Raw genomic sequence first — 21,619 nt, 5'->3', positions numbered from 1 at the left:
GGACAGGTACTTTATAAGCTTTAACTCCAGCCTACACTCATTCACCTTTCCAATGTCTGGTTTCTTTTTGGATGTAATGAACAAACTTTCAAACCCAACTCATGCCCTCTGGTTCCTGTTCTGGACATGAAAGCTCTGGTCTGCTTGTGTACCAATGTTATATTCAAGGTGGACCTTCTGGGTGCTTTATTGGTGTTTAAATCACTTTGGTTGCTTTTGTGCAGACAGTTCTTAAAGCATGGCCTACTTTCCTTGACCACAGCTTGCTGTGTTAAGTGTGTTAGTCAAATAAGTCTAGGTTTACCCTGACAGTTCATCCTTGACATTGATTCAGCTCCCAGGCTGTCTGTGTCACAGGACCTCCTCTGTGCTGTCCTCATATTTTCTAGTCATTTAATTTGACCACCTTTGAAGCAAGGTGCTGAATTCATGAGGCAGGAGAACAATATTTTCTCTAGGTTCATCAACTTGAACACCGATGAAATGTGTTAGGTGCCGAATGAGCCACGAGTCATACCAAAACCAAGAGGCAGTTGGCTCCACATAAAAGCAGGATGAGCAGGAGAAATGTGTTATTTGAAGGCTGTAGCAGTATATTTCAAGTCAGACATACAGGATTTTTAAAAACAAATAAAACAATGCATGTTTTTACCTGACATGTCCGAAAGATATGGTGGCTTTAATGAATCAAGCTAACCTTATGTTGGAGCAGCATTTTAATGCTGTCCTGCAGAAACTCTGTACTGTACGGCCTTCACAATCACCAAACTGATTCAAATCACGTGACCCTGATGAAATGTAGTTCATTTACTGCACTCTAAAGCTACTGAACATATACTGCAGTCTTCTTGGTTTAATTAAATTAGACCACCTTCTTTCGGCTCGACTCAACAGCAGGTATTTTTTTCCTGTAAAAAATCTTTTCATCACCAACATGCTTGTTAACACATTGGGAAAACTTTGGAACCAGAAAACAACTAGCTGCAAATGTGTGGAAAGAAAACAGAAGACTTAACAAGTGTCAATTAGGAAGCTGAATATTTTAAAGAACTTGCATGTTGTTAGTCCTTCTAGCAGTTAGTAAGTTCCCATTTTCTAGGTTAGAACTTGAAGTATTTAGAGGTTTATTTTGTGCCTACCTGAAAGCTTTCTTTAAACTTGACGATGAGCCCCTTCTGTTGCACCAGAAGCTATTAATTGTTCATGACAAGATAATGACACTGTGTTGAGTTGAGATGTGTTGTTTCACACATATTATACCGCACAGCTGCTGGAATGACTCGGTTAATAAAACTGCTGTGTTTAAGTTCTGTTCACTTCCCGTTTCAGTTTGGTGAATAGTCACAGCTTTAATGCATAAAAGCTCCTTTTTATTGGGAAAACAGATAGTGAAGAAACTAAATTGCCAACAAACAAAAAACAATGATATCTTGCATATTGTCACCAACAACTGATCCCAAAACCAAAGGTTTAGACACACTCCCGAGAGAATGCCAGTTACTGATAATACCAAGGCCGGCTGATGAAACAGGTTAGTTGCAACAAAAGGCAAAGTTGGATTTCTTCTCTTACGTTTGCTCTAGAGCCCAGTGAGGTCTACAATGGCCTTTATAAAGATGGTGTCATCACGTATATAGGAGTTTTTAGAGTCCAGCTTGGAGAGAGGACAGAAGAGCGGGCAGCCACTGGCGATGTTCATGTCACTGACGGGCCTCTGGAAGGACGAGGACGAGATGTCGGGACGGAAGGCATCGATTATGTGCTCCCTGTTGTTCTGGTCAAGCAGCATGAGCGTAACCTGCACACAGATGTTACTAGTAAAACCTAACACCACCTTTACCAGAGAAACTGCAGCTGAATCACAGTTTTAGTTTCAGTGTTTGCAAGCAGATATTGTGAGAGACTGTGGTTGGGCATCACTGAGGCAGACACTCGGACTACATATGTAGGTGGGTTTCTTTACAGATCAGGCTTAACTAATGTTAATGCAAATCCCACTAAAGGTGCATTTATACTGCAGGATTCCTTTCCAGGAGCCATGGTAGCTTTCTGGGGCTTATTATCAGACTACCGGGGTAAAAATCTACTCTTTTTGGATAGACCCTTAACTATAAGTGGAGTTCTCTGGTGGGATGGTGCTGAATTACCTTACTGGTTATATATTCCCAACATGGTTCCATCATCTCTCAAGAGCCTGAGCTTGTGCGAGAGGTTGAGAGATATCAACTAGAAATAGTCAGGCCACCTTTATGCACTGCGTGGGCTCTGGAACCCATCTCCTCGAGAGAGGTTGGACTCTCTTTTACTCTGGAGTTGGCCGCGGGGAGAGGTGGCGAACTGGGGTGGGTTCGCTTGTTGCCCCCCAACTCAGCCGTCTTGTGTTACGGTTTACCCTGGTGGATGAGAGAGTCGCAGCATGTTTTGGACACTCGGATGAAGAGAGGGGCTGAGCTGTCCACGGATCACCACCTGGTGGTGAGTTGGATCTGCTGGAAGAGGAGAAAGCTGGACAGACTTGGCAGGCCCAAGAGCAAAGTGAGGGTCGGCTGGTGAGGACATGGAACGTCCTCGGCCAGGGATGTATTCAACTCCCACCTTTGGGAGAGCTTTGACCAGATTCCAGGGGAGGTTGGAGACATAGAGTCCGAGTGGACCATGTTCTCAATGTCTATTGTCAATGCTGCCACCAGTAGCTGTGGCCATAAGGTCTGAGGTGCATGTCGCGGCGGAAATCCCTGAACCCGGTGTGGACATCGACAGTAAGGGATACTGTCAAGCTGAAGGAGGAGTCCTATCGGCTGTGGCTGTGGTTGGTTTGTGGGACTCCTGAGGTGGCTGACTGGTACCGTGAGGCCTTTATTCGGGGCCATCCGGTCTCTCTACAAGTGGAGCAGGAGTTTGGTCTGCATTGGTCTCCACTAAGTCGGACCTGTTCCCGGTGCATGCTGGACTCCAGCAGGGCTGGCTGTTCATAACTTTTATGGACAGAATTTCTAGGATTTCATCTCTTCTTTTTGCAGATGACGTGGTTCTGCTGACCCCCTCTAGCCAAGACCTACAGCATGCACTGGGGCGCTTCGCAGCCGAGTGTGAAGCGGCTGGGATTAAGATCAGCTCCTCCAAGTCTGAGGCCATGGTTCTTGACCAGAAAAGGGTGGCTTGCCCTCTTCAGGTTGGAGGGGAGTTCCTTCCTTAAGTGGAGGAGTTGAAGTATCTTGGGGTCTTGTTCACGAGTGAGGGGAGAATGGAGCGGGAGACCGACAGATGGATCAGTGCGGCAGCCGCAGTAATGGGGACGCTGTGCCGGTCTGTTGTGGGAATGCCTTGGGCTCCCCCCAGAGGAGCTGGAGGAGGTGTCTGGGGAGAGGGAAGTCTGGGTGTCTCTACCGAGTCTGCTGCCCCCACGACCCGGTCCCGGATGAAGCAGAAGACGACAAGTATGAGTACAGTTACGCCTTTCCATAACCTTCGGAGTGACTTTACACAAGTTGTAAAGTGTAATCGCTGAGACAAAATCACTGACTATAAGTGAATCACTGAAGTCTTGTCGTTCATTCAGATGTAACTTCACAAACATATATCCTGCTGCCATATTGTTGTTAGAGAGAAGAGGCTTTCTCCTGGCAACCCTTCTAAATAAAGCTGCAAAATATGTTGAATAATGAATTTCAATGTGTGCAATGTAAGAATCACTAAGGACTACTTATGTGCAATATGTGGCTAATATATTATTAATTAATTATTATTAATTAATTATTATTAATATATTTGGCCATTTGACTGGCTCTTTACTGCCATGTACTGCCAACACCTGATGTAGATCCAAGAAATGCTAACTGAGGCCTGAAGAATCTAAACTTCATCTGTCTACTTTTCTTCAATCCCGTTTTTAAAGGGGTGCTCACACCCGCTGGTGATCCCTAAATAAAGTCAATTTGATTACCAGTACATGGCTCCTTCTTTCCACATTAAGTCTTCTGAAACTTCAAGGGTTCATTTAGTTTTTACACCCGCAGCTTTTCCTTTTGGTAGTTTTTACTTAATAATGACAGTGTGCAATTTATTTTATTACCATGTACTCTCTTTTTACCATGACTGTAGGTAATAATAAAACATGGTGGTGGGACTATCATGCTAATGAGTTTCAGTTTTTGCAGCAGTGCCTACATTTATGTCTTGATTTCATAACGCAGGGAGGTTTAAAGAAGTCCTAAAGGTTTCCTATATCTCTTAAAAGAAAGCATGAGCTAGGGACCACAGCAAGAGAAAGGTGGAGAAGAGGAGAAGCAGATGGAGCTTCATCAGATCCCTTAGAAGAGGTGGAATATTCTTCTCAGGGTCTTTGCAAGACATAAACGTAAGGCATAAACATAAAGTACATACCTCCACAATATGGAGGATATGAACATATGTTGTAGCACTCTTTAAGTTCACTTCAATCATCATTCTGTTGAGGAGCCCATTCTGTGTGCATCAACTCCAGGTTAGGAGCAACTTCAAAGATCCAGGATAAGGAGGGTGATCTGGACCTACTCACCCTGGTTCAAGTCTAAATGGAGATTCCTACCATTGGTTAGAATTTATATTCATTGTGTTCAAAAATAACAGCATTATGTTTTAACTGATAGCAATGACTTTTACCTTCTGGTTGAAAGGCCACTTAAGGAGCGCGTCGCTGTGTCCTCTCATCACCACAAAGAACAGAGACAGGTGTGTGCCACGGCCCGTCCCATCACCATTCAGGTAGATTCGTAAGCACATCTTGTAGCCGTATTTACTTGTATAAAATGCTGGAAAACAAGATTAAACTAAGCATAAAGATTTTAGCTATTCCCGGCAAGATTGGGAACATCTCTTTATGGAATCCTTACCAGGAGAGAACATAGCAGGAGCACGGCCAGCCACAGCATCCTGCCTCTTCTTGGTGAAATCAGAGATTTTCCAGATAAAGACGCCATCATAGGTGGCTGCAGACATCTCCCTCATCTTCCCCTCCATCTCCACGATGGACAGGTCCCTCAGGCTTACTGTCCTTTCCAGTTGACGAACCTGCAGCAAACCACCAAAGGAATAAGACAGTTTTAGCTGGATCCTTTCAATCCCTAGTCTATACGTGCACCTAGCAGGCAGCAGAAGGGTATCAACATTGAATGGGGAAGCTAATGAGAACATTAGTGAACAAACAGCATCATGAAGACCAAGGAACACAACAGACAGGCCAGGGAGAATGTTGTGGAGAAGTTTTAAGCAGGGTTAGGTTAGAAAATGATATCTCAATCCATCATCTGAAAATGGAAAGAATATTGCACAACTGCAAACTTACCAAGACATAAAACATACAGCTAGAACTACAATGGTGTAGTTGAGATCAAAGCATAACCATGTGTTAGAAAGGCTCAGTCAAAGTCTAGTCCTAAATCAGAAGTATGTAAGATGAAATTGATAATCATCCTATCTGAATGAGAATGAGATATTTTTAAATAATCTTTGGTCAGCAATTATGCATAGGTTAAAGGGATTGTGGAATTTCAGGACCTTAATGAGGAAGCAGCTGAAAGAGAGGAATTTGGCAACACTGATGTTAGAAATGAGTTGAAACAAATGCTGGCTTCACTGAACATGCTGATAGCAGATTGCCTCACATTCAATTATTAGGTATGATGTTATTCAGTAGGTAAAGAGGCTTTCGGGCCTCATTTTTACCTTGTTGTTGAGAAGCTCTATCTTGTCCTGGTCTAGTCTGTGTTGGCGGTTGTAAGCCTCCATGGTGGTGCAGGAGCGCTCCATCTCTCGGTTCAGGACGCAGACAATGTTTTCAAACGTGTTCACTTTCAGCTCTAGCTCCTGGCAACGTCGGCTCAGCTCGGCCACCTTGGTCTTCTCGCTCTGGAGTTGCAGCTCCAGTGCAGCACCCACGGCGCTGGGAAGCGGGGTAAAGGACGTGGCCAGGGTGAGAGCACATGCACCCTGGATGGAAGCTGGGCCACCACCACTAAGCTGGCTCATCTTCAGCTCCAGTTCTCTGAGGGACTGGTGGAGCACCTGCAACTTCTGGCTGGCCACCTCTAGGGTCTGTGGTTGTAGGCTCTCCAGACTCACCTTGATCCCCATGATAAAATGCAGAAGCAGGTTGAGATGCTCATATGAACACTGCCTCTCGTGATCATGGATCTTCTCTTTTTCCACCTTAGAAACAAAGAAAGGGTAGCAGTCACGCATTAAGAAAACAAATAGTTTATCTCTGTAAAGATTGTAAGAAAGTCTTTGTAGTCTGAGTATTGACACAAACGGAACATTGAGCAATGTCATAGTAAGACACCAGGAGTAGTGATTTATGACAGTTTCAATAGAAAAAGACTCATATTTCTAGCCTGACTGACCGATTACCTCCTCAACAAGGATTTGCTGTATTTGTTGAGCCACATACAAACCACTTTAACTACTGAACCGTCTTTGTGTTTGCTCCTGTAACTAAAGGGGTGGTGTTCATCTCACAGGACTGGGCCGAATGGTAACATCTTGTTGCCAGATTTCACATGGACACTTCAGAGACCAGCAGAGACCCTGGCAGAACATCAGGGACCGACATCACACAAAGTGACGCTATTATCATCAGTATTATCAGGATTTACAGGAGGAGAAAGGAAAAAAAAAACTGCTGTAAAGTTCAGTAAAGGAAGCTGCAGCTCATGTTTGATCAGAACTTTTTCACAAATAGCTGATGACAAAATATAGACTAACATCCGATTAAGTAAAAAGTCAAAGTCTAAGTGAAATTTAGCAGGTTAGCAGCAAAAGAAACTCTCTACGGCCATCAGAATCAAAGTTGTCCTCATGCTTTTATTTTTTATAACTGTCATTTTCTGCTTCCTTTGTATGTCTAATGAAAATGTTGCCTCATATTTCTCAACATCTTTCATTTTAAGGAACCCAAACCCAAAGTCTTCTTTAGCTATGAATGTGAAACCAAATACTGATGTTTGTTCTCCCTTTCCAGTAACATTGTGGCTCAAAGCTTTTTGTTGAACCTGGGATTGACAAGGTAAAAGATCTCAAAAAATATCATTACATTAAACCATACATTAAAAATGGATGAGATTTGCTCTAAATAGTTTTTGAGGCCCATTGTTTATTTTTACTCTTTCTGTATGCTAGTGTTAATTAGTTAGTTAACCTAAACACATATAATCCCCACATTATTGTCAACATGTGATCAGCGGTTGTTCACCCTGGCCAAGACTCCATACTGTACTTTATATATAGGTTTTACAAAGACCAAACCTGTGTTTTTAATCATTTTTATTCTTGTAGAATAATACAGTCTAGGTCTGATCAGTCTACATACAGTAGAGCAGTTTTCATGTCTGACTCAGTCTAAGGTTGTCCTGCTAAAAATGGAATTAAATTGTTTTTTTTGTGTTTCCACAATTAGAAGCAGGGTTACTTTAAATTTCAAACTATGCTTTAAAAATCTTTGAATGATCCACTTCAGGATTGACCATTCAGTAGTTTTTATTTTAAACAAGGGATGATCAAATGAGTCCAAATAGTCAAGTTTCCTTAAAAAGAAGTAAATAACCCTTAAATCTATCCTTGAATATTAATCAAAATAATACCCAAGTCATTTAAATGACAAAATGGTTTCCTTTACTTTTCTTTATTTTTGGCCACTCATGACATGGCCCCTGCAGACATCTTGGGCAGTCAGCCATATTGTCTATATCAAAAACTGCTGCTGCATGTGAACACTTTGTATAGTCACAATACACATTTATATGAACACAAGTTTTATACTCAATAATTAGAAAACATTTATAGGCATGTGACAACATCATCTCTAATAAATGTTAATGACAATGACTTGGCATATTTACTTGGCATAATAGTCAAAAATGTTACATTTTAGCTTAATGCAGGAAAAATCATATCCCTGAAATATTACCTCTTTTTTTCCAGTCTTTAATGATGCAGTAATTATCACAGTAGCCAGTCATGATCATATAGCAATTTGTGACAAAAGTATCTACTTACAGACGTACTGCAGCCAACAACATGAAATCTGCATGGTGTTTTAAATTTACTGCAGAACTTAATATGGTCCACATACTGCAAAACAAAACAAAAATGAAAGAAGCCAGTGAGGTAAAGAATGAGAGTCTGATCCCAAGCTCAGTGTAGAGTGATATTAATCCAACCCAAAAATGGATGAGAGTTTTAATGGCCAAGATACCTTCTCACGGGGGATCTTTTTCTTGGCACAGCCTTCACAGATCATTGGGTACTTTGGGCAGATTTCATCATGAGCCTAAAAGGATATCAGACATTAGTTCACAACATTTTCTTTCAGGAAACATACAGAACTGTCTGCAATACAACATCTCTACTTTCTTTGACTGTAGAGGTATGTTATTTTCAAATTCAACATTCGAAATTAAGGTTTTACCTATTAGCCTTCAGCAAATCTTGTTTAACAATAGACCAAATAGTCAATAGATGAAAAGTATGGCACATTCAAATTTTATCTGAAGCCAAAAGAAAAACCAAACTATTTTAAGTCTGCACAAAATAGCTTAAATATATCTTTGCTGCAATATCAGTGTGTGCAACATTAGCAGTTCAAAGGACTATTGGCAATGTAATAACTGCACTGGTGCATGTCACCAAGATGTTCTGCCAATTGGATGAAGTCTTGCTGTGATAAATCTCCAAAGATGACAAGGATTAAAGTTCCAAAGATGGGAGCGCAGAGTGCTGGGAACTGAGCTGAAAAACAGCCTGGACTGAGTGAAATGAAGATTTATTGCTACAAATATCATCATAGCAATTGTTCCCAATAATACAACCATGGCATGACTTTCCTTTATTGTTCAGCCCTAAAACTTTTACATTTTAAACAGTCTAGTAAAAAGTACGGATGATAAATATGAAGCCAGAGTCAGCAAAGAGGTCACTTCTGGGACTGAACAAGTTCTTAACACCTGTGAGGAAATTGAGGTCATGTTGAAGCTTGGCGTGATTGAACCATCCACCAGTGAATGGAGCAACCCGGTGGTTTTGGTAATCAAGAAGGATGGGAGCATCCGTTTTTGTATTGACTTTAGAAAGGTAAATGCTCAATCAGATTTTGATGCCTACCCATTACCAATGGATGATCTCATTGAATGTGTTGGGCAGGCTAAATATATAAATACCTTAGATCTTTGCAAGGGATATTGGCAGGTTCCTCTAACAAATGCTGCTAAGCCTGTCACTGCCTTCAGGACCCCGCAGGGATTATGGCAGCTTACAAAGATGCCTTTTGGACTTCATGGCGCACCCGCCACATTTCAAAGACTGATGAATAAGGTACTATCAGGTATGGAGTCATTTACTGCAGCTTACCTTGACAATATTGTCATTTACAGCAACTCATGGCAGGAACATTTAATTCATTTGAGACGGGTGCTGCAGACCATCAAGCAAGCTGGCCTGACTATTCATCCCAAGAAATGTTCATTGGCAAAGAAGGAGCTACAATATTTAGGCAATATCCTGGAAGACAAGGTGGAGGCAATCAAGGCAGCAGAAAGACCAACAACCAGGAGGCAAGTCAAGTCCTTTTTGGGCCTGGTAGGTTGGTATTGTCGATTTATCAGGAACTTTTCTGCTAGAGCCGCTCCACTTTCTGACCTCACTGGAATATCAAAAACAAAAATTGTGTGGGGAGAAGCACAGAAGAGAATCTTCCAGGATTTGAAGCTGGCACTGTGTCAAGAACCTGTAGTGCAGAGCCCAAACTTCACTTTACCCTTCATCGTTCAGACTGATGCATCTGCCAGGGGAATTGGTGGGGTTCTTTTGCAGGGAGAAGCAGAGAAGAAACCGGTCGCCTACATTAGTAGGAAGTTGTTTCCGCGAGAGACCAGATATTCGGTGGTGGACGATTGACTCTCTTAGATATTATCTTTTGGGGCGAGAGTTCACTCTGGAGACTGACCATCGGGCACTGAAATGGTTGGAAGCCATGAAAGACACGATGGTTTCTGTCTCTTCAACCTTATTGGTTTAAGATAGGCTACATTCCAGGAAAAGAGAACACAGTCGCAGACTTTTTGTCTCGCTGTGAACCGCAGCGAGTCTCCTGAAGGGGAGGGAAGTGTGAGGGATTTAGCCCCTCCTTAAGAGGTGCTGTTTGTTTTGTACTTCTAATATTTTTATTTAGTTGGTAAATTTATTGCTTTGTTGGGAGGAAGTTATTTGCTTTATTTAATATTTTGTTTTAATCATTCTCTCTTCTCTTTGAGGTCACCTGGTCTTGTGTTGCCATGGAAGCGCGCCCATGAGCAGTGCTGACAAGGACCTGGTGTTTTCAATCAGCCTCACTGGGAAAATCCATTGTTTGAGAGAAAGGGGAGATGTTTTCTGGATTTTGATTGGGCCCAGATTGTTTTTGTTTTAGTTTTGAAGTTGTTAGTTGTAATTATGTAAATATTTTTCTAGGAATATATAGTTTAGTACAAATGTCTTTCTATCTGGAAATGGAAATGTTGACTCCACCCCTTAATTAGTCCAGGTAGGAGCCAATGCTTTAAACGCCAGCTGTGTTAGATCAGTGAGAAGCTCTCCCTCCTGTGGTTGGAATGTATGTCATGCTGTGAACTGGAATGAAATGTTTGAAGAACTGAATAGAAAAAAAGTCAGAGCTCTACAATTCCTGGATTCTGTCTGATTTTTTCGTCGCAAACCAACAACACCTTTAATGACTTTACCGATTCTCCGGCTATAAAATCTTTGGTGACATATTTAATAGAAATGTTGGAAATTCTGATAAAGAGGATAACTCTTTCAGAATCAGGGAAATCCACCAATCAGTAGAGTTGAAATTATATCAAATCTAAATACCACTTCCTGTGAGGACATTTTTGATTACACATTAATTACAAGTCAGTGAAGTTGTGTTCCAGTTTACCCGCATTCTCCTCTAATTTACACATCTATTAACCGATTTCCAAATTAATTTAGAAATTCCTTTACAAACATGTTTTAAAATCTGGAAATGTCAATCAGATTAGCAATTATAGACCTACAGGGGTTGGACAATGAAACTGAAACACCTGTCATTTTAGTGTGGGATGTTTCATGGCTAAATTGGACCAGCCTGGTAGCCAGTCTTCATTGATTATACATTGCACCAGTAAGAGCAGAGTGTGAAGGTTCAATTAGCAGGGTAAGAGCACAGTTTTGCTCAAAATATTGAAATGCACACAACATTATAGGTGACATACCAGAGTTCAAAAGAGGACAAATTGTTGGTGCACGTCTTGCTGGCGCATCTGTGACCAAGACAGCAAGTTTTTGTGATGTATCAAGAGCCACGGTATCCAGGGTAATGTCAGCATACCACCAAGAAGGACGAACCACATCCAACAGGATTAACTGTGGTCGCAAGAAGAATCTGTCTGAAAGGGATGTTCGATGCTAACCCGGATTGTATCCAAAAAACATAAAACCACGGCTGCCCAAATCACGACAGAATTAAATGTGCACCTCAACTCTCCTGTTTCCACCAGAACTGTCCGTCGGGAGCTCCACAGGGTCAATATACACGGCCGGGCTGCTATAGCCAAACCTTTGGTCATTCATGCCAATGCTAAATGTCGGTTTCAATGGTGCAAGGAGCACAAATCTTGGGCTGTGGACAATGTGAAACATGTATTGTTCTCTGATGAGTCCACTTTTACTGTTTTACCCACATCCGGGAGAGCCCCAAAGAAGGGTACCACCCAGACTATTGCATGCCCAGAGTGAAGCGTGGGGGTGGATCAGTGATGGTTTGGGCTTCCATATCATGGCATTCCCTTGGCCCAATACTTGTGCTAGATGGGCGCGTCACTGCCAAGGACTACTGAACCATTCTTGAGGACCATGTGCATCCAATGGTTCAAACATTGTATCCTGAAGGCGGTGCCGTGTATCAGGATGACAATGCACCAATACACATGGCAAGACTGGTGAAAGATTGGTTTGATGAACATGAAAGTGAAGTTGAACATCTCCCATGGCCTGCACAGTCACCAGATCTAAATATTATTGAGCCACTTTGGGGTGTTTTGGAGGAGCGAGTCAGGAAACGTTTCCTCCACCAGTATCACGTAGTGACCTGGCCACTATCCTGCAAGACGAATGGCTTAAAATCCCTCTGACCACTGTGCAGGACTTGTATATGTCATTCCCAAGACGAATTGACAGTGTATTGGCCGCAAAAGGAGGCCCTACACCATACTAATAAATTTTTGTGGTCTAAAATCAGGTGTTTCAGTTTCATTGTCCAACCCCGTATGTCTCTTTCAAAAGGCCTGGAGGCAGTTGTTTCAGAGCAGTTCTGAGATTTTATTGAAACCCAATCTGCATGGAGTTTGCATGTTCTCCCTGTGCATGCGTGGGTTCTCACCGGGTACTCCGACTTCCTCCCACAGTCCAAAGACATGCCTGTCAGGTTAATTGGTCTCTCTAAATTGCCCTTAGGTGTATGAATGAGTGTGTGCATGGTTGTTTGTGTGTTGCACTGCAATGGACTGGCGACCTTTCCAGGGTGTAACCCGCCACACGCCCGTAGACTGCTGGAGATAGGCACCAGCTTCCCCACCACCCACTATGGAATAAGTGGTAGAAAATGACTGACTGACTGACAAAGCACTGCATGCAGACAATCACTGAATCTTAGTTTTAAAACTCTCCAAATGTAATCTAAGCCATCAACATGATGGGGTTTTAGTTTACCTGTAGTGACTAGAACTGTGGATTGTAATTGTTACATTTAAGTTTTATACAAAGAAAATTGAAACAGGAATTCCACAAGAAATTATTTTAGGCCCAATCTCTTTTTAGACAGTGGATAAATGACCTTCTAGACGTGTGTCCTGTCATTGGTCACTGACGACATACACTCACCGGCCACTTTATTAGGTACACCTTGCTAGTACCGGGTTAAACCCCCTTTTGCCTTCAGAACTGCCTTAATCCTTCGTGGCATAGATTCAACAAGGTACTGGAAACATTCCTCAGAGAGTTTGGTCCATATTGACATGATAGCATCACACAGATGCTTCAGATTTGTCAGCTGCACATCCATGATGCGAATCTTCCATTCCACCACACCCCAAAGGTGCTCTATTGGATTGAGATCTGGTGACTGTGGAGGTCATTTGAGTACAGTGAACTCATTGTCATGATCAAGAAACCAGTCTGAGATGATTCGTGCTTTATGACATGGCGCATTATCCTGCTGGAAGTAACCATCAGAAGATGGGTACACTGTGGTCATAAAGGGATGGACATGGTCAGCAACAATACTGAGGTAGGCTGTGGCGTTGACACGATGCTAAACTGGTACTAAGGGGCTCAAAGTGTGCCAAGAAAATATCCCCCACACCATTACACCACCACCACCAGCCTGAACCGTTGATACAAGACAGGATGGATCCATGCTTTCATGTTGTTGATGCCAAATTCTGACCCTACCATCCAAATGTTGCAGCAGAAATCGAGACTCCTCAGACCAGGCAATGTTTTCCCAATCTTCTATTGTCCAATTTTGGTGAGCCTGTGCGAATTGTCGCCTCAGTTTCCTGTTCTTAGCTGACAGGAGTGGCACACGGTGTGGTCATCTGCTGCTGTAGCCCATCCGCCTCAACGTTCGACGTGTTGTGCGTTCAGAGATGCTCTTCTGCATGCCTTGGTTGTAACGAGTGGTAATTTGAGTAACTGTTGCCTTTCTATCAGCTCAAACCAGTCTGGCCATTCTCCTCTGACCTCTGGCATCAACAAGGCATTTGCACCCACAGAACTGCCGCTCACTGGATATTTTCTCTTTTTTGGACCATTCTCTGTAAACCCTAGAGATGGTAGTGCATGAAATCCCAGTAGACCAGCAGTTTCTGAAATACTCAGACCAGCCTGTCTGGCAACAACAACCATGCCACATTCAAAGTCACTTAAATCACCTTTCTTCCCCATTCTGATGCTCAGTTTGAACTGCAGCAGATCGTCTTGACCATGTCTACATGCCTAAATGCATTGAGTTGCTGCCATGTGATTGGCTAATTAGAAATTTGCATTAACGAGCAGTTAGACAGGTGTACCTAATAAAGTGGCCGGTTAGTGTAGTTGTCTTTATGGCTGGTAAAACCTTTACTGTTAAATGAGACACTTTTTCATTTGAATGTTCATTGATGATATTAAGACATTTTCCTACAGAATCTCAGAACCTACTATTAAACCTACTATATAAATTTTTTTTGTTTGTTTTAAATAAAAAAAATCATCGCCACATTTACATGCAGATGAAATTCTGTGCTGTGACAATTTCCCCCTCTGTAATGCTCACTGTACCCCAATCCTTTCAAATCTCTAACTGATCATTGGTGTTGAGAGGAAGAAAAGTTCAGCTCAGATTGGTAGATTGTTTAACTAATGGTGAAATACACCAGACAGATTAACTGTTTAGTTACAGTATCGAGTGTTTTAATACATACAACAAATGTCATTAATTCTATATTGTATTTAAACATTTAAGTGGATTTGCTCTTCCAGCTTTTGCGATTCTAATTATAATTTACACAAGTGCAGTAAAAGTGGTGATCTGACAGTCCCATCGTGTCAAACATCCTTTTTCACACAGCTTTCACTGTAAGTAGGAAAAGATTTGGAACACAGTACCTTTTCATCTCATCTCTATTAAATTTTACTTTTACCTCTGCTCAGGAAAACTACTAAGTCTTAGATAATTCTGCAAAAAATAGGCAATCAGATCTCAACCAGAGCAAAGCCAACGCTGGCAGGAACTTAATCTTAAATTCTTTGATTTCATTTTGTGATTTTATATTCTCTTTTCATGCAGTTTTTGAAATCTTTTTTAGTTGTGTGTTTTATACTTTAGTCTTTTGACACTAAAATAATCAGTGTGTAGAAATGGTTTCAGCTTCCTATTAACCCATTACCCGGGTCATGAACTAACAGCCCAGTGTTTCTAAGGATGAGCATGTTAGGCAAATTCTAGCAAGGCTACACACAAACAACACAACATGAACAGTGTTTAGTTGTTTATATGCTAGAGAAAATTCTGACCTTGATGTTCTTTAACAGGAATGGTTCCTTGCAGTATTTGCAGTTCAGCGTCCTCTCTGGACATTCTCTCTCGTTGTGGCGCTCCTGTTCATTGGCTCTCATCAGCTCTTTACATGACGGACACATGATGATCATGAAGTCACAGCTTCCCTCGTGGCTAGCCTGCAGGTGACCAACATCAGCAGTTTTTGTACAGCTTCTTACAAAGTCATAATTTCCATGATTTACTTTACAACTGGGTGTCTTTGATCATGAAATTGATGCACCAATCAGACTTTTTACCAATTGTTCTTTGAGCTCTGACCTGCTGATTCTAATCTGACCAGTTATGATGGTGTTTCCAAGGACCATAACTCATAAAAGAGAAATAACCTGCAACAGTTTCCTTGATAGAGGTAGTAGCTTTTAATCCACAAGAAAATTAAGGATCTATCAACATTATCATAATCAAGATTATCAACAACTCTGAATCAAACTATATCTACCTAACCTTTATCTGATTTATAATAAACTTAAAAAGTGTATCAAAGTTTATGCCTTTGGTTGATGTGTTTATGGATCCAACATGGTGGAGGATCTTAGCTTTGACAGGTGGAACAAACAGGAAAAAAAAGAGATGTTTTTTTGTATTTTACTGACAATCAGAGCTGATCAAAAGAAAATAGTCCAACATTGATCTATGGAGGACTGATTGAAGCATTTCTAAAGCAAAGCCTTTAATCCACTAACAGTGCTGTAAGCAGCTAAATAAAGTGCCTTTTAACACTGAATTATTCATTGACATGAGGTAGACTCCAAATTACACTCCTTCATTCATGATTTATCAGGTAGTTTTAAATCACTCATGAACAGAAACATTATTATTATTATTTCTTAGCTGGGTCTGATAAAAATTAGTGCATGATAATGTAGCTTGAATATTTTTGTTTTTGAATCAATTAATAAGTCAGAATCCTTAATGAGGGACAAAGGATGTGATTGTCTACATGGGGAAATAATACCATGGGTTTTACCTCGAACTCTTTGACAGTTCCGGTCCATGTGCATCCTTCATTAAGACAAACTGCTGCCAAGGCCTCCACCTCTCTCCGAGCTGCATTGTCTGAGAATGCCTGGATAGGAGAGCAGGGTTGTTACCACTGTTGTGGAGTTGTAAGTGTAGCATTACAAAAGCTCTGCATCAGTTTACTGAGGGGTAGAATGCTGGGAGCTCACTTTTATCCCTTGGCTCTAATTTCTACATCACATATGCAGATAGAAAAACAGGAATAGAGTTGGTGCTCTTTATCCTGGCAACAGTTACAGAGCACTCTAAACGCTTGGCGGTACTGGATCGTGATGAGGAGCACTGGCCCAGAAATCCAGAAAACTTAGGGATGTTACAGTGCTGACTCTCAATGACAGGTTCAGGGTTTAACATCTACATGTATTCTGCTTACCGCCAAGTAAATATGGAGAAGATCCAACACTAGTTTAAACTCATTATTGCTCCTGGTAACCTTTTATTTGAGCCAGGATATTTCTTGTGTGCATTTCCACTGTTGGGCACAAAACCAGAATGTTTGTGTAAAAACGTCTGCTAAGGAGTGTTAGTGTGTGAGGGAGACGGGCGGGTTCCAAGAATAAAACTATAAGCGATGAGTCTGTCACCGCCATTATATTTTATAAATTTTTAATTGTCTGTCTAAACATCATGCAACTGTTTAACTGAAAGGGATTTCTCCAATCCAGACTTCCTTTACTTGCTTTTAATGTGAGAGGAGAGGAGGCAGAATAAAAGCACTTCATCATTAACAAGGCCTGCCCTGGTAGGAGAGTGGTAAATTATTGCCTCAGAAAACTAACCTTGTTCCTAGAAAAGAGCCTGCAGCCGAAACGCATCTAAATGTTCTAGAAAATGAGACCATATTTGAAAGATAAATTTAGACCAAACAGTTTACCTTGAGAGAAAAGAGGCACCCCAACTGGTTCTTAGTATTTTTTAGTGTGACAACAGTCACAGACCGGTGAGAGGACTGAGCTTTGTGATGTGAACTTGAACTGAGCCTGACAATCGCCCTCTTAAGATAGTAATCCATCTTCACAATACAAGCATCTGGTAAGGCCCACTAAATAGTTGCCCTGATGTCTGAAACATTACAGTAAAGTAAAGTAAGGTTAAAATGTACTTACACCTCCTTGCTTGAGAATAGATGTGGGCTCCTCAAACAAGTCTTCTTTGATGCATGCACTGCATTTCTGTGGTCCAGAACTTTGAGGGGGGAATAACATAAATACAGATATGGATTCTACCATTGTATCTGTTTTTAACAATTTACTGTCTATATATTACACGGTTTTCACAGGAAGATCACCAAAATGTATTGTATTGTATGTATGGAAATAAATAATATATAAAGTTTTTAAACTATGCCATTATACCTCTTAAACCTTTTTACAATTTGTCATGCTACAGCTACAAACTACAGTGTACTTTGTTGGGATTCTATGTGATAGACCAACAACGTTGTGAAGTAAGAAGGAAGGAACAGAGAGGAATAAACATCCTAAAACAGTGTACCCCTAAATAAAATCCAGTGCCTTCAGTAGTTACCTATTGAGAAAATGGAGTCCACCTATTTGTAATTGAATCTAATTATAAAAGCCACAAAGATAACCATGGTTACTGTGAAGCGGCTTTAGCATTCTCTCAACTCCACAATCTGGCCTTTGGTGCCAAGAAGAAAGCCGTTGTTGAAGGAAAATCATTAGTCCAGTTCAAAGTTTGCCGCAAACCATGTAGGGGTCACATGGAACATGTGGCTGAAGGTCCTGTGATTAGAAGAAACCAAAAAGCTTTGTCTAACCTAAAAAGTCTGTTATGTGGTGGAAACCTAACACTGCACATCACCTGAACACCCCATCCCCTAGTAAGCATGGTGGTGGCAGTATGATGCTGTGGGGATACTTTTCCTCTGGAGGGACAGGAAATCTGGAGAGATTTGACAGAACGATGGATCTAAATAAAGAGCAAATCCACGGTAGATAAAATCCTGTAGGGGCCTGCAAAAGACTTGAAACTAGGGTGGAGGTTTACTTTATGCAGGACAACAACCCTAAACATACAACAAAAGATACAATGGACTGGTTTAGATCAAAGTATATCCATGTGTTAGGATAGTCCAGTCAAAGTCCATAACTAATTCCATTTAAAAGTCAGTGGCAAGAATTCGAAATTAATGTTATCTGTCACGGCTGGTATGGCGGAGGACCCCAGATTGCAGGACAAGCAGGAAGCAACGTGGCGCAGTGAGTTGAAAAAAGATTTAATAACCAAAAAGAAACTTGCAGGCAGACAGCTAGTTGCAGATGCAGGTATGGACAAACTTAGGCAAAACAGGCTTGACAGAACAGGCTTGGCATAAACAGATGAATTGTGATGTTTCCGCGAGGAATGAACAGAACAGATGTGTATATATGGAGCAAGAACCAGGTGAAACGAGGAGACTGAATACTAGGTGCAGGTGAACCGAATGAAGATGATTGAAAACAGACAGGAGAGAACAAAACGAGGCTAGAGCAGAAAAGAGACTCTTGAATACAAACTAACAGAAACTAGAAAAACATGAAACTAAAACATAACCAGATCCAAAAACCTAACTTGACAAAACATGAACTAGAAGACAAAAACTAAAGCATGACCAGGAAAATAATAAACAGAAGCATGATTCAAAACCTATCAAGAATAATAAGAAGAAGAAGACGAAGAAGAACCCAAAAACACCCACAAATCATGACATTATCTGAGCTTTAATGTGGCGAAAGGTGAAAAAGTTTAAGGGTCCTGAATCCTTTTGCAAGTCAAACAAAAATACACAACTATAGCAGAATTTCGACCCCATAAATAGAGAAAATCAACAATAACTTCTGAGGGAGTAGTTAAATTTTTTTGGTACACACACATTTCTTTATGACCTGGGAAAACTCAAATGAGCACTTTCATCCGTTTTTCTGCTCTGATAGTTGTTATAACAGAGCTGTGATATTATCCAGACTATATCCGGTCACACTAATGAGCTGTTAGTTTGTTTTTCCTTTTTATATCTTTTGATCTTTTTGCAACTGAAAACAAACCAAAGATCAAGAATAAAAAGTGCACTTCCATCCTACACATGCGCACTTTCAGAAAAGAAAACCGGTGATCTCACTACCGAGATTCCCCTCAATGCTCCGTCACTCCAAACAAGAGAAACCGCTGTGGAATCATTTTATTTTATTATGTCCGGCTATAAACATGATTATACATTTTCATTCTTGCACACACCTTTTTTTCAAGATCAAACTCTAAACAATACATATTATTTCTGGGTTCTGTTAGCGCAACTACAGTATTCTGTATTTAGATATAGACATCCCAAACTCCATTCATAAAATGCCAAATTTTAAACACTGTAGTTGTATTTAAAGATTTGATGGAATATAATTAATGGACTAAAAGAGTCTAACCTTCTGGTATATTCGGCATACAAACCGACTTGATAATGCTTTCACTTCATTGATGTTGGGCCAAACTTTTTACATTTTCCACTAATAAAGCAGCCTTATCAACGAAAACACAACCAGCTCATCGCTCAGGTCCAGATTTTATTTTTGAATGAGTGTTCGTGAACTAGCCATACACCACGTTCTTTGTGCTAATTCTATTTAATCCTATATAGCACTACCCGTGATAACCGGTGGAGAAGCGTAAAAACGTGAATTAGATTAATGGAGTCTGGCGGTGGGCAGTGGGCACTCAGCCTGGGCTCCACGCACTCCAGCTAGCTACCCACACTAGCAGCCCCCACACTCACCTCACAAGCTTGTAAAAACAGAACGAGCAGAAGCGGTGGCCGCACTGGGCCTGCAGGGGCCTCCGAAGGATCTTCTGACACGAGTTGCACAGATGCTTGTCCTCCAGGTTGTTGGCCAGAATTTTCTTTGGAAAGCCCGGCTTGTTGCCTTCCAAAGAAGATGGTGGAGACGGCTCCTGTGCAGCCATTATTCCCCTTGAACAATATCGGGGGGCTCAGCGGGGTGTGTTCAAGACAACAAACACAGTCTGGTGTAGTTTTCGAAATAACCGCCAGCAGTGACTCATTGCTTTTTGGCAAATTTATTGAAATGGTGTATACCTGCTTATGTTTACGAGCCCATAGCGACGTGTGCCGCTCACATGCAAGGAGCAGGCGTTTATATGAAATGGCAATGATAGCTGACGATGCAAGCCCGAGAGAGGAACATCATGAGCGGAGCCTCAGGAAGCATGCTGCGGTGGACTGGGCTGAAAGGATTGGATCTTCATCCAATGTGATCATCTCGGAAACAGTGTCAGTTCGGAGTCTTCAAAGTAAGGGCTTTCTGGAATGACCTGTACCAGGTTGTGTGGAACATTGTTAGATGTTGGGAATGTGAACTGCTGTTCGGTTGGGTAGGTTTGACAGAAAATACTTCTTCAGCAGGGTCCCTCTCTCAGTTCAAGGAATTAGGATATAATTAAAATGATCTGGTCTTTACCAGGTTCTAAAGTTATTTAAATCTAGCCTATGCAAAAACAAATTACACATTATTGACTTTTGTTATTTAATAAATAGAAATTAAACCACATTGCAAAAGCCACGTATGAAAAACTAAGTACACCCATCTGTACTGATGGGTGCCACTGCCTTTAACCGAGATGAATTTATCCATTTCTCAAAACCTTAAGGGGGAAATTCCTCTTCTTGATACAATTAGGTTGACAAACATTCACATTGCACAATTCTCTTAAGGTACTACTGGCACATTTCAATGAGCTTACGGTCTGGACTTTGACTGGGCCATTGCAGTCCCTTAAATCTATTTTAGCCATTCTGTTGTAGATTTTCTGCAGTGCTGTCTTCACATTTCACTGTTGAATATTTTGATGTAGTCAGGAGTTTATGGTCGAATAAATGACTGCACAGCATCATGGCATCTCCACTTTTGGCTCATTTGTTCATAGGACACAGCACCAAACGTTTTGTAGTTGAAACAACCAATACTTTTGCTTGTTCTAATTCTTCTGTCATAATCTCTAATATTTAACATGCATTTACTCATGGGAAGATTGACTATCATCTTAAATGTTTTTCTCATTGACAAATGTTTTCTCTTTGCAGAATGATGGGCATCAAATAGTTTGGAAATGGCCATTAACCCTTCCAACATTGAAAGTTGCAGCAGAGCTGAAGCTAAGATGGAGGATCTAAAGGCATGTCAGAGCAGTAAGACTGCATCCCAAAAGGGGGAGAATCCCCACGTCTCAAGTAAAATCCTCATATAGTCACTCCCAGCAGCAGCCTCACTTACAGCACGTGACAGACTCAGAGAACAGGTATGAAGTTTGTAACACAGACCCTTGGGAAGTGTTGCAGGTCAGACCGTTTTTTAGTTGTGCTCTACCCAGTACCGCTGCAGAAGACAACCACAAACACTACCAGGTGCTGGACTCAGCCAGTGCAAGTAGTCCAAACTG

At 41.3% G+C, this 21,619-nt stretch overlaps 1 protein-coding gene across 2 annotated transcripts; it reads right to left on the bottom strand.

Moving 5' to 3' along the window:
• Nucleotides 1–1,348: 1,348 nt before the first annotated feature.
• Nucleotides 1,349–20,384, bottom strand: LOC124878632 (TNF receptor-associated factor 2-like). 2 transcript variants are annotated; one of them, XM_047382704.1, is made up of 11 exons: nucleotides 19,938–20,384; nucleotides 17,278–17,356; nucleotides 16,119–16,217; nucleotides 15,106–15,267; nucleotides 8,231–8,305; nucleotides 8,032–8,106; nucleotides 5,704–6,186; nucleotides 4,872–5,049; nucleotides 4,642–4,790; nucleotides 4,538–4,549; nucleotides 1,661–1,798 (listed from the first exon to the last, which is right to left on the bottom strand). In XM_047382704.1, exons 1-10 carry the CDS (start codon nucleotides 20,123–20,125, stop codon nucleotides 4,544–4,546), a joined length of 1,494 nt encoding a protein of 497 aa, XP_047238660.1. In that variant the 5' UTR covers nucleotides 20,126–20,384; the 3' UTR covers nucleotides 1,661–1,798; nucleotides 4,538–4,543. The 2 variants fall into 2 exon arrangements, with proteins under 2 accessions (XP_047238658.1, XP_047238660.1); XM_047382702.1 differs by lacking the exon at nucleotides 4,538–4,549 and having other exon boundaries at nucleotides 1,349–1,798; nucleotides 19,938–20,382.
• Nucleotides 20,385–21,619: the final 1,235 nt, after the last annotated feature.

This window comes from Girardinichthys multiradiatus, chromosome 12 (assembly GCF_021462225.1).
Source record: "Girardinichthys multiradiatus isolate DD_20200921_A chromosome 12, DD_fGirMul_XY1, whole genome shotgun sequence".
Taxonomy (NCBI): domain Eukaryota; kingdom Metazoa; phylum Chordata; class Actinopteri; order Cyprinodontiformes; family Goodeidae; genus Girardinichthys; species Girardinichthys multiradiatus.
Note: the sequence above shows the minus strand (reverse complement) of the source record. Positions and strands in the feature narration are given on the sequence as shown.

Bases quoted from the DNA above. Each gene is read 5' to 3' on its own strand.
- LOC124878632 (XM_047382702.1), bottom strand. From the start codon at position 20,125: ATGGCTGCACAGGAGCCGTCTCCACCATCTTCTTTGGAAGGCAACAAG. The intron at 17,357-19,937 runs GTGAGTGTGGGG...CCCCCCTCAAAG, and splicing joins TGTTTTTACAAGCTTGTGAG to TTCTGGACCACAGAAATGCA. The intron at 15,268-16,118 runs GTAAAACCCATG...GGTCACCTGCAG, and splicing joins GAACTGTCAAAGAGTTCGAG to GCTAGCCACGAGGGAAGCTG.